This window comes from Camellia sinensis, chromosome 2 (genome assembly GCF_055761805.1).
Source record: "Camellia sinensis isolate YWXY chromosome 2, ASM5576180v1, whole genome shotgun sequence".
In the NCBI taxonomy this organism is placed as follows: Eukaryota; Viridiplantae; Streptophyta; class Magnoliopsida; order Ericales; family Theaceae; genus Camellia; species Camellia sinensis.
Genome location: NC_138962.1, coordinates 137924271 through 137936785, shown reverse-complemented (window position 1 = coordinate 137936785; position 12515 = coordinate 137924271). Strand labels below are relative to the sequence as shown.

Genomic DNA, 12515 nt, shown 5'->3' with positions numbered 1-12515 from the left:
TTCAATTATAGTAAGAAATGAAAGATAAACAAATATCTATATATTGCATCTCAATATAGTAAGAAAATGTGTTGAGTATATGAAAAAATTACCAATGAGCAAATGGATATTAGACATCGATTATAGCATCAACATTGTAGGTTGAAGTTGAAGATGAGCTTGACTCCAAAGTACCTAATTAGAACTCAACAAGAGAAGATTAATAAAACTTACATTAGAAATGAAAAATACAAATAAAAATAAAGATAAATAAATTCCCATTTACTTGAGTCATATTGCTCAAATTCTTCCACATCATCCATCGCCTTTCGAAGAGAAATTGGAATGTTGTTTCGAAGCCAATTTTGAGTACATACAAGAGCTTTAACCATAGAAGGCGAGAGTGAACTACGAAATGGGTCAAGAATACGTCCTTTCGTACTAAAAGTCGACTCCGATGCAACGGTAGAAATAGGCATGGCCAACACATCCCTTGTAAGTTGTGATAACACCCTATATTTGGTTGCATTCACCTTCCAATAATCCAAAATCTCAAATGTTTGATTCTTTGCAAAATGTTCAACCTCGGATAAATATTGTTCCAATTCCGACTTAGATCCACTAGTGCATCGCCCCTCCAAATAGGAATTAAATTGGGAGTCAACTAAAGAATAGGGATCATCATCATCATCATCATCATCTTCCACCATATTCACAACTTCACTCACACTTGGAAGTTTCTCATTTGAAGGATAAAGTGTGACATAATGGCTATACAAACGACTCAAGAAACTCTTAACCTTGTTTACCATCTCTTCCACCTTCCTATTATCTCCAAGAAATAAATTGAAAAAACAAAACTCCAAGTATGTCATTTTTTTGGTAGGATCAAGAATCACTGCAATATACAACAACAAATTGATTTTACTTCCATCCCTCCAATACATGTTAAACTTTAGCTTCATAGTCCTTGCCATTGTGCTCAAAGTATCATCTTCCTCCAAAATTAATTGGTTAATTTTGCTTTCAATAACAAACATCTCTTTGTAAAAAGCATTGGAAGTAACAAAGAGAGACCCCGGAAATTTCTTAGTTGCAACATAAAATAATTTTAGAAACCTCAAAAAAATTCTACACTTTTTCCAATCCAACTCATTCGGACTTCTTCTTATGCCTCCATCAACATCCTTGAAATAAGGTTCAAAGTTGGAATCCACAAACTTCAATCGGTTAAAAGCCTTCTCATACTTTTCGGCGGCCTCTAACATCAAATAGGTAGAGTTCCACCTAGTTAGTACATCTAGGCATACAAGAGCTTTTGAATCAAGTTTGAGTGTGGCCGCACACTTCTTAAAAACATCATGCCTTTGAGGAGAAGACCTCACATATCTCACCGCAAGTCTAATGTTGGCAATAGAATCATTCATTTCTTTCAACCCATCACTCATAACGAGATTAAGAATATGTGCACAACAACGCATATGAATAAACTCATGTTGCAAAATAGTCTCCTTCCAATCTTTGGTTATCGTTTTCAAATATTAAATGGTAAGATTATTAGAACTAGCATTATCAACTGTTAAGGTGAATATGCTATCAATGTTCCACTCAATCAAACACGACTCAATTTTTCGACCCAATGTTTCTCCTTTGTGATCCTTAACTTGTTGAAAATGTATGATTCTTTTTTGAAGTTTCCAGTTATCATCAATGAAATGAGCAGTCAAACACATGTAACACAAATTCTGAATAGATGTCCAAGTGTCCGTAGTAAAGCAAATTCTACGACCCTTCATGGCCTTCTTTAACTTATCCCTTTCATTCTTGAATATATTGAGCACTTCTCTAGATATGGTTTGACGAGAGGGAATTGGTGTGAATTTGGGTTGCATGACATTACAAAATCTTCTAAACCCAACACTCTCCACAAATCTAATGGCAACTCATCAATGACCACCATCTCCGCAAGAGCCCTTTTACAAGTATCAAAATTAAAAATTGTTGCTACAACCTCAACACCCTCTTCATTTTGTTTCGGTTTAAGATTTAGTGTTTGTTGACCATCTGTATCCCTATTTGGATATTCTTTACAATTGGGTGTATGACTCCTCAAATTACTAGTCCCATGAGTTCTAGAGTCAGCCATATACTCTTTCTTACAATATTTACATACGGCTCTACGCTTCCCATCGATCCCTACAACCTTGTCAAAATGATCCCAAACTGTGGATGGTGCTCTCCCCCCTCCACTCTCACTCTTTCTCTTTGGGGGTCTAGGAGGCTTAGGTTCAAGTTCAGGTTCAGGTTCGACTAAGAGAGGATTCATTTGAGAATTAGAGGATTCTGGAGGTATAAGATTGATTGCTGGAGATTGAATACTATCCTCCATTTAAACTGGATTACAAAAATACAGTCACAGAATCAATTTTACAGACACAGATTCAATTTTAATAATAGATTAGATTGAATTCCAAAATTATACAGATAGATTCAGATGTACCAAAATTAACATACAAATTTAGATTAATAAAATGAAGATCAACATACAGATTCAACATACAAAATTAATAAAATTAACATACAGATTCAAATTAAACATACAAAATTAATAAAATTCATATTCAGATTCAGATTCAAATTAAACATACAAAATTAATAAAATTAAGATTTCAGAATCAAATTAAACATACAAAATTAATAAAATTCAGCTTCAGATTCAAATTAAACATACAAAATTAAAATTAAGATTCAAATTAAACATACAGATTTCAGAGGCCAAAACAACTAAGATCAAACAAAATAAATTAAGATTTCAGATTCAGATTCAGATTCAGATTCAGATTTCAGAATTAATAAAATTAACATACAGATTTCAGATTTCACAACTAAGATCAACACATTACAGATCAACACAACTAAGAAGATGAGACTGATCAGGGAGAGAGACATCACAGAATGAGGGAGACATTGCACACATAGATTCGATCGGTGCAGTGCAGAGATGAGAGATCAGGGAGAGAGAGAGAGAGAGAGAGGCTTACCTGTGAGACAGTGTGAGTCGATCGGGGCGAGAGAGGGAGAGATAGAGATGAGACTGATCTGATGAGATGAGAGAGTGAGGGAGATAGATTAGATCACAGAGATATCTGATATATATATATATATAAAATAACCATCGGGCCGAGAGAGACAGAGACAGAGGTTGAGAGAGAGAGTTTACTTGTGAGTAGATCGGCGGTGCGATGAGATGAACAACGAGAGAGTGAGAGAGTGATCGGTGCAGAGATGAACGAGATCGGTGCAGAGATGAACCAGAGGGTGAGAGAGAGAGAGGGGGCTGAGAGAGTGAGGGAGACAATTAGATTTAGGGTTTTTTGTTTTGTTTGGTATAGTATAGATGAGGACCAAGTAAGTGAGATGATGATGGACAGTTAGATTTGTTTTGAAAAAAAATTAATTAATTAATTTAATGTGGGTATGTTGGGTGGGTGCGGTTCAAACCTGCAACCCGCCCGCAACCCGAAATTTATATAAAATCCAAACCGCACCCTACCGTAATGTGTTTGCGAAACCGTCCACACGCGTGCAGTTCGGATTGGGTAGGGCGGTTTGGGCGGGTCGGATGACCCTACGCCCAGCTCTACAGAATACCACACCCAGCAAGCTGCCTCCTCCTGATCTACACCATCCATCCAACCATTACAGACCAAACACTGATTTTTAAGAAGACGACCCCAAAAACCCACCTAATTTCTCTTTCACAACCTTCAAAGAAAAAGAAATTAAGATCTTAGTGATTGTTGAAATGCGTGACGAGATTGAGAAGAATCTAGACGCCAGACTAAACGATACTATCGAAGAAGTAGCCTCAGCCAAACTCCCTCTCCTAGCAAAAATAGTTGGCCTCTCTACCAAGTTTCAAAAATTGAAGGAATCGCTCTAACCCACCACCACCACCTTCAACGGTCGCCAAACTCAGCCAGGAAAAGCTCTACAACCTCAACAATCTCTTAACCGAGTGGCACATGCAGTCACATTATGTAATTTCTATTTTGAAGTTTGCTTCCAACTTAGATCGGATCAATCGTCAAGACAAAGACAAAGACAATGGCGTGGCTTCGAATCCGGTACAACAAAGGGAAATTCAAGGGCCTGTTGATGGAAACACCAATATGGGTTCATCAAATGTTGAAATTTCTCAAAAATTGACCCATGAGTCGATCTCACAAGATACCGAAACAGAGGTTTTTCGGTGGAGCGATCGATCTGTTGATGAAACCAAGGTTCATGGACTTGATGATAAAGTCAAGTCTCTGCAGAGATTGCTTGTCCCAAACAACGATGATTCTGGGTTCAGAGCAATTGGGATTGTTGGGATGAGAGGGATCGAGAAAACAACAGTCTGTCAAGTGATTTTCAAGAAGCACGAAGTGAAGAACCATTTTCTTCCCAGAATCTGGGTATGTTTGAAACAACCCAAAGATGATCTAGACAATAAGAAGGAGACAGTGAAGAGAATGTTGGAGTGACTCGGAGTCGAAGAATCGATCATCAAATCAGCCGACAACAATCACGGCCTCGAAGGCCTGCTCTTAGCTCTTCGCCTGCAATTACTTGGTAAAAGATATCTAATCATACTCGACGATGTCTGGTTCAAAGATGACCACGACATGGAATTGCTGCAAAAAGCTCGCTTATGGGTTGCCAAAAGGGTGCGGAGGAACGGTGATCGTGACGAGCAGGGCGGAGGAATTGGCGAAGAAAATAGTTGGGGAAGACAAGTTGCATAGGCTTCTGCCGATTTTGGATCCAGAAAGTTGCTGGAAGATATTCAAGGACTCGACTGAGGAAGGTGACATAAAGTTGTCTATAGGTTTGGAAAATCTGAAAGTGAAGATTATAGAGAAGTGTTATGGGCTTCCATTGCTTGCAAAAATGATGGGGAAGATTGCTAGTGAAAATCTTCGTGAAAGAACAGTGGTTCCTCAGAGCCAGCAGCAAAGTTGAGAATAATCAAGAACTGGAGCAGCCAACAAGTCCAGCAACGGAGTTAGGAAATTAGATTACATTATAAGGATCATAGGCATTCGATTGATTTCAACGTCAACCTCTGACCCTAAGGAATATGGGTGAACTAGCCTGTCTTTTTGGGCATCCTTTATTGCCATTGCTTTGTTTTGTTGTTTAATTGTATTTTTTTGGGCTAGTTGTCAAGTATGCATTAAGTGTGTTCTTTTATTTCAAAGAATTCTTTTTATTTTTTTTTCATTAGTTGAAAAATAATTACAAATATGAGTAATATTATATCAAATACATTAATTACTAGCCCAAAAATAATTAAAAAATCAATAATTATCAAGTCTATGCTCAACAACCACCATTAGTTATACACAAACCTCTATAATAGGAGAAAAACAAACTCCGCAATTTTAAACTTTTTCTATCAGAATTGAATTCGTAATTTTATACCACAAAATAAGGTTATACAACCACTAGGTCTAGGATCCTGTTTTCAATTAAAAAGTTTATAAACACAAAAATCAATCGTCGAAAGGCTTTTCAAAGCAATTTCTCTTTTTGCTTCTCAAACTGAAGGCAAGATTTTTCCCTTTCTTGATTTCATATACTTCCTCCACTCCATATTTGAGTAGTCAAGAAGATTATGTTGGCAAAACCACTACAATAGCTCCAATGAATGGAAGGAAGTTCCAATTTAGGAACAACAAAAAATAGGGACATTTACACGAGGTTAAAGCAAAATGGTTAAACTCCAAAAATATCAACCTTTAAATTCATCATTAATGATGCAGAATATAGTAGATTAATTGATTTATTTAGAAATTTATTCACTAAAAACAACCTCTACTATGTCTATATAAATAGTGTAAATCAGTTAGCAGTAGTATTGTGTCAGTGCAAATAAGTTTACGAGTAATATCTAGGATCTCTCGCATTAAATTATTTGACCTTTAAATAAGTATCCAAGTTAGGGGTAAATATGAAAATTCAATTAAAAAATTACTCTTTCCAATTCTAAAGTATGAGATTTGTATGTTTTGGTGTCCAGTGTTTAGATTGTGTCAATTTAATCCCTAAAGTGTAAAAACGAAGAGTTAACGAATGAACCTCAACGCTGTGTTTGGATATGGATTTGAAAAAAGGAAAGAGAATAGGTGAGGCAATGGTGAATAAAATATAAATTAAATTTTTCTTCATTTTCCTTTTCCCTTTCTTTTTCCTTTCCAAATCATTATCCAAATTCATGATTCAAACATAGTGCAAGTGTTTATATCTTTCCTCCTTGGATAAAAAGTTGCTTAGAGAATTACAATGAGAGAACTACAGATGCAGCTTTGGAAAGAATAATAACCGTAGAGCTACAATGCAGCTGCGACATAACAAGCTACAATGAGAGAACTATTGGAGCCAAGAACACGAACACAAGTAGCTTTGTAGAAAATTACATGCTTACTCTTTGATATCTATCAAGGATTCAGCATTTGCTATCCTAGTTTTAAACTAATTGCCTCAGACATTTTCAAACAACAAAAAGAAAACACACACACAAAACTCAAACTTTCCCCTACTTTTTTACAACCACCTTGTATCGACTCCGTGCAAGCTCATCGTGAATTGCATACCCAAACCCAAGTGATTCATCATTAACCAAACAAATGTAAGAAGTTCTCCACCATGACTTAGCTGTTGCAGCATAGCCTAACAGTTCAATCCACACTTTTCTCATTAGCTTCCATGGCTCTTTTTTCTCCATTAGTTGCTTTGTAAGCCTACACGCGTTGAACAACACAGATTTGTTTGCATCCCCTTTCAGGACAGCGGGTTCATATTCAGTATCCATAGAAAAGATCGCTTTGTAGGCTTCCTTGTGGTCCCTTATTGATCTCTTGATAAGTAATCTGTTAGCTTCTGCAGTGGTGTCTCGAGTTGTTTGTGGCCAATAACCAGCCACCGGAATCATCATTGTAGGCTTCATCACAAGAAGATATGACATGTAGTCTAAAACAGTCTTACAGAATTCACTACAGTCATTATAATCAGGGGATGATCTGTAGTTGTAAAAGCAGAGATCAGTAGCAATGTGTCAAACATAATTCTTTTCTTGTATATTAATTTGATGAAACAAAGTACAATATATAGAGATACCAAAAAACTATTTTAAGAAGCTAATCTTAGTCTGTACAATATTAAAGGCTACAATCTGTTGTTATGAGTTGTAAAGGAAAAGTGATATGTTGGCATGGGGTGTAAAGCAAGAATGTGTTGGACTCACTCCAACATAGCGAGAGTGATATGTTGGCATGAGGTGTAAAGCAAAAGTGTGCTGGACTCACTCCAACACTTCCCCTTAAGTTGGTTTGTAGATGTCTTTAACACCTGACTTGTCAAGTGAGTCATTGAAGTTTCTACTGGAAACTGCTTTGGTAAGAATGTCAGCCAGCTGATCTTCAGATTTAACGAAAGAGAACTGAATAATCTGCTCTTCTAGGTTCTGTTTGATGAAATGTCGGTCTACCTCCACGTGCTGAGTTCGGTCATGTTGAATTGGGTTGTGAGATATGTTGATGGTAGCTTTGTTATCACAGAATAAATTCATTGCAGAATTAGGAGGAAAACCGACCTTTGTTAGCAAACTTCTAAGCCAAAGAAGCTCACATAATCCTTTTGCCATGCCTCGGAACTCAGCTTCAGTGCTGGACAATGCCACTACATTCTGCTTTTTACTCCTCCATGTAACCAAGTTTCCTCCCACAAATGTGAAGTAGCCTGAAATAGACTTTCTATCCAAGATATTTCTAGCTCAATCTGCATCCGTATATCCTTCAATATTTAGATGAACGTTCTTGGAGAACATTAGTCCTTTTCCTGGTGATGACTTTAGATAGCGGAGAATTCTAACTACGGCACCCATATGATCTTCACTCGGATTATGCATAAATTGGCTTACCACACCTGCAGCGTAAGCAATGTCTGGACGAGTGTGAGATAAGTAAATAAGCTTTCCCACTAGTCTTTGATACCTCACCTTATCAGCAGGCACTTGATCCGAATATTCTCCAAGCCTATGGTTTTGCACAATTGGCGTATCCACAAGTTTACACTCTAGTAATCCCACTTCCGTCAATAAGTCTAGTACATATTTCCATTAAGAGAGAAATATGCCTTTTCTTGACCTCGCCACCTCTATGCCCAGAAATACTTCAGCCCTTCCAAGTTCTTCATTTCAAATTCAGTAGAAAATTGTTCTTGTAGCCTCGAGATCTCATCGATGTCATCCCCAGTAATTATGAAATCATCCACATAGACTATTAATGCTGTCACCTTGCTTTGTCAATGTTTTAGGAAGAGAGTATGGTCAGAGTTACTTTGGCAATAGCCATACTTCCTCATAGCTGAACTAAATCGGCCAAACCATGCTCGGGGTGATTGTTTTAGTCCATATAAAGCCCTCTCCAATTTACACACAATTTTGGTTCCAGCCGAACCTGTGCATCCTGGCGGAATATCCATGTATACCTCCTCGTCAAGGTTTCCGTGAAGGAAAGCATTCGTCACGTCGAGTTGATGTAGTGGCCAGTCCAAATTTGCTGCAAGAGATAGCAAGACTCTAACAGTATTTAGTTTAGTTACTAGTGAGAAGGTTTCTGAGTAGTCTATGCCATACGTTTGAGTAAAACCCTTTGCCACAAGTCTTGCCTTGTATCGGTCAATTGATCCATCAGCCTTGTATTTTATAGAGAACACCCATTTGCATCCCACTAATTTTTTTCCTTCCGGTAATGGGACCAACTTCCAGGTATTATTTTTCTTTAAGGCTTCTAGTTCTTCTTGCATTGCTTGCGCCCACTGTGGATCAGATAACGCCTTCTCAACACTATTGGGAATATGGCAGGAGGATAGTGTTTGAGTGAAAGTCTTGAGCGGCTTGGATAGACCTTGAGTAGATACATAATTGGTAATTGGGTACTTGGACTTTCTTTCCTCTTCATCTGGGCTGTATCTGTTTGGTGGTTTCCCAGGATTATGTCTAGAAGGCAACACATAACCAGTAGAGGAATCCAAGATATTAGCATGTAAAGGTGCAGCAGGAGTACTTGCCTCAAGGACATTCTCAGGAGGAGGAGGGTCTTCGGGTACTGAGGAGTGAGGGGACCGAGGGTACTTTGTATTTCCTGGTTCTTCATCTTCTTCATTTCCAGGTTCTTCACGTCGCAACTCGACATAGTGAATTTCTGGTGGTACCGCATGTGGTTCAACCTCTCTATTTCCAGTCCCATGCTCACCTATGGGGGCCATCAACCAATTCGTCTCTTCTACGTGAGGCTCTCCCTAAAGGGAAGAAGTGGATACCGGGAAATGATAGAAATTCTCGGACTCAAGAAATGTAACGTCCATGGTGATATAGGTGTGGTGGGTAGTGGGATCATAGCACCGAAAGCCTTTTTGATGGAAACCATATCCCAAAAATAAGCACCGAACGGCACAGGGGTCCAATTTGGTACGTTGATTTTTGTGGAGGTGGACAAAAGCAACACACCCGAAAATTCTTGGAGGAAGCATCAATATTGAAAGAAGGGATATATAAATAGAGAGAATGTGTAAGGGGGTTTTAAAGTGTAAAATTTTAGATGGCATACGGTTGATTAAGTACACGGCAGTAGCCACCGTAGCCCCCCAATGGTAACTCAGCACCATTGCGCTAAGGAGAAGGGCACGAGCTGTTTCCAAAGTATGCCGATTTTTCCTCTCGGCGACACCATTTTGTTGTGGTGTTTGAGAGCATGAGGTCTCATGGAGGAGGCCATGGTGTTGGAAATAGGCCTGAAGTTGGTGGTTGATGAATTCACCACCATTATCAGAACGAAGTATTTGGATCTTGGAAGAGAATTAAGTCTGAACCATGGCATGAAAAGCTTGAAAAATGGTGAAAACTTCATCTTTGGTTTTAAGCTGATAGAGCCATGTCATCCGAGTACAATCGTCGACAAAAATTACAAACTAACGATGACCAGAGGAAGTAGTGATCAGAGATGGTCCCCACACATCAGAGTGTATCAATGCAAATGGAGTATTCGTTTTATTCAAGCTAACTGGATAAGAAACTCGGTGGCTTTTAGCCTTGATACATGTATCACATTTAAAGTTGACATGCTGTAGACAAGAAAATAAAGATGGAAGTAGATGCCGGAGATAGCCAATGGATGGGTGCCCCAAACGCCTATGCCATAGCCAAATCTATCGTTCATGGCTATTGGTTGGATGGTGAGTGTGATTGGCTCTGCCTGGGCTGAAGTCATCAAGGTAGTACAGTCCCCCCCTCTTAGTACCACGCCCAATAATCTCCTTGCTTAGAACATCCTGAAAAAGACAAAAAAGTAGAGTATATCAAGACAACACAATTAAGCTCTTCAGTAACTTGACTCACAGACATCAACTTGTTGGAAAGAGATGGAACAAGAAGTGTGTGAGCTAGAGAGAGAGAGAGGGAGACAAGGGCACGGATCCAGCCCCTGTGACTGGGTAAGTTGCACCATTGGTATTGGCAATGCAAGTCCTCCGTGACTGAGTTGTGTTGGAGAAGTCATTTGGATCAAATGTCATATGATTCGTCGCTCTGGAGTCGATAATCCAAGCATCATCATTCTGAGTAGTAAAGCTGCAAAAAACTTGACCACAATTACCTGGATCTGGGGTTAAGGTAGAAGATGCAGCCACGGGAATAAGGGAAAATTGAGATTTAGTCGTGACCACCGTTGCTGGACCTGGGATGTCCGCAGTGGCAGGAGCATCTCGTTTCTTTCGGGCTTATAAATCGTGCCACCAGTCTGGGTAGCCATGTAATTTGAAACAAATTTCCCGAGTATGTTTTGTACTCCCACAGTGAGTGCACTTATTTCCATCAGAATGACCTTTGAAACGTGAGGAGGACCCAGACTTGATCACAGTTTGTGACTGGCCAGATTTCACGCCTTTGATGGTCATAACAGCACCACTAGGCACTGCTTCTGCTCCTGATATCATCACAGATTGTCGGAGATCTTCCCTTCGAATGTAAGCATATGCCTGCTGAATTGAAGGAAAAGGTTTTAGGCAAAGAACATCGCTCCAAACATGATCCAATTGATCATCTAGTCTGTCAAGAAAAGTGTAGACTCGCTCCTCCTGTAAACTAGAGTTGTAGTTTTGTATGTCAATTGCACATTTCATTCGATTCGGTCGACTAAAATCGATTTCTCGCCACAGGCCCTGTAGATCGTTATAGTATTTTTCTATAGATTCGCCTGCTTGTTTCATTCGAGATACACGACGTTTGAGCTCATATACCTGCGAGGTGTCAGTGCCATCGAAGTAGGTTGTGGCAGCAAAATCCCATACCTACTTAGCCGTTGGGTAGCGAATAAAGTTCACGACCAAGGAATGGTCCATGGAGTTGATCAACCAACCTTTCACCATGGCATTCTCAGTGCGTCATTTACGAAAGGAGGGATCGGTTTCTGGTGGTTGGGGGTTGTCTCCATTGATGTATCCCAGTTTGTCTTTTCCTGAGATGTACATCTCAACAACATAATCCATAGTTGGAACCATCCAACTTGATGCTGATAGGAACCATCGGGGAATCAGTGATGGGAGAGGAAAAGGTCTGAACCCTTGACAAAACCTCCGTCATTTTTGATGTTAGATTATCAAGGATGGTTTCAGTGGATTTAGCCATGGAGGCCGAGAAAAATCTGGACCCCTATTTGATCAAAAAACAGGGAACCCAAGATCTTGCTCTGATACCATATCAAACATAATTCTTTTCTTGTATATTAATTTGATGAAACAGAGTACAATATATAGAGATACCAAAAAACAATTTTAAGAACCTAATCTTAGTCTATACAATATTAAAGTCTATAATCTGTTCGTATGAGTTGTAAAGGAAAAGTGATATGTTGGCATGGGGTGTGTAGACACCCCATTTTTTACTGTCCTCAAGACTTGGACGTCACCATTGGAACACTTGGTGATTACCCTTGTTTGTGTTCGTTTGGAGTTCCCGGAGGTCTCGGCTACGCGCCTTGCCTCAGGATCTCTGAACTCGACCGTTTAGTGTCTGGTTTTGCATCAAACACTTGTGTTTTGCCTTGGAGGGGCAGGGAATGTCTTGTGAGGCATCCCCACACACCACCGGCCATAGCCACAGGCCACCGACTGTGTTTTGTTTCCGTCGGCAATCTATTTTGCCGGTCGGCACTTTTTTTGTCAAAATGGCATTTTTGAGTAGCCGACCACTGTTCATCTACTTTATGTAGATATTTTGTGCCAGCTGTGATAGTTGGCACCAACTCTGCTTCCCTCCATACACGTGTATGGAGGGATTTCCCTCTAAGCAAGCTTGTTGTGTAAGCTTTGCAAGAGGGACTTCTATAAGAGGAGAGGTCTTCTCCTTGCTCTAGGTTAGAAACTTTGAAGGCAAAACCAGAGCTGATACATATAGATACACCCTCTCTCTATATTTCCCTCTCTCTCCTCCC

The 12515-nt window shown here is 39.3% G+C and overlaps 1 protein-coding gene across 1 annotated transcript; it reads right to left on the bottom strand.

Moving 5' to 3' along the window:
- Positions 1-209: 209 nt before the first annotated feature.
- Positions 210-1427, bottom strand: LOC145819075 (zinc finger BED domain-containing protein RICESLEEPER 2-like). Its single transcript, XM_082913059.1, has one exon. It carries the CDS (start codon positions 1425-1427, stop codon positions 210-212), a length of 1218 nt encoding a protein of 405 aa, XP_082769185.1.
- Positions 1428-12515: the final 11088 nt, after the last annotated feature.

Excerpts from the sequence above, each read along its gene's own strand:
- LOC145819075 (XM_082913059.1), bottom strand. The coding sequence starts at position 1,427 with ATGAGTGATGGGTTGAAAGAAATGAATGATTCTATTGCCAACATTAGA.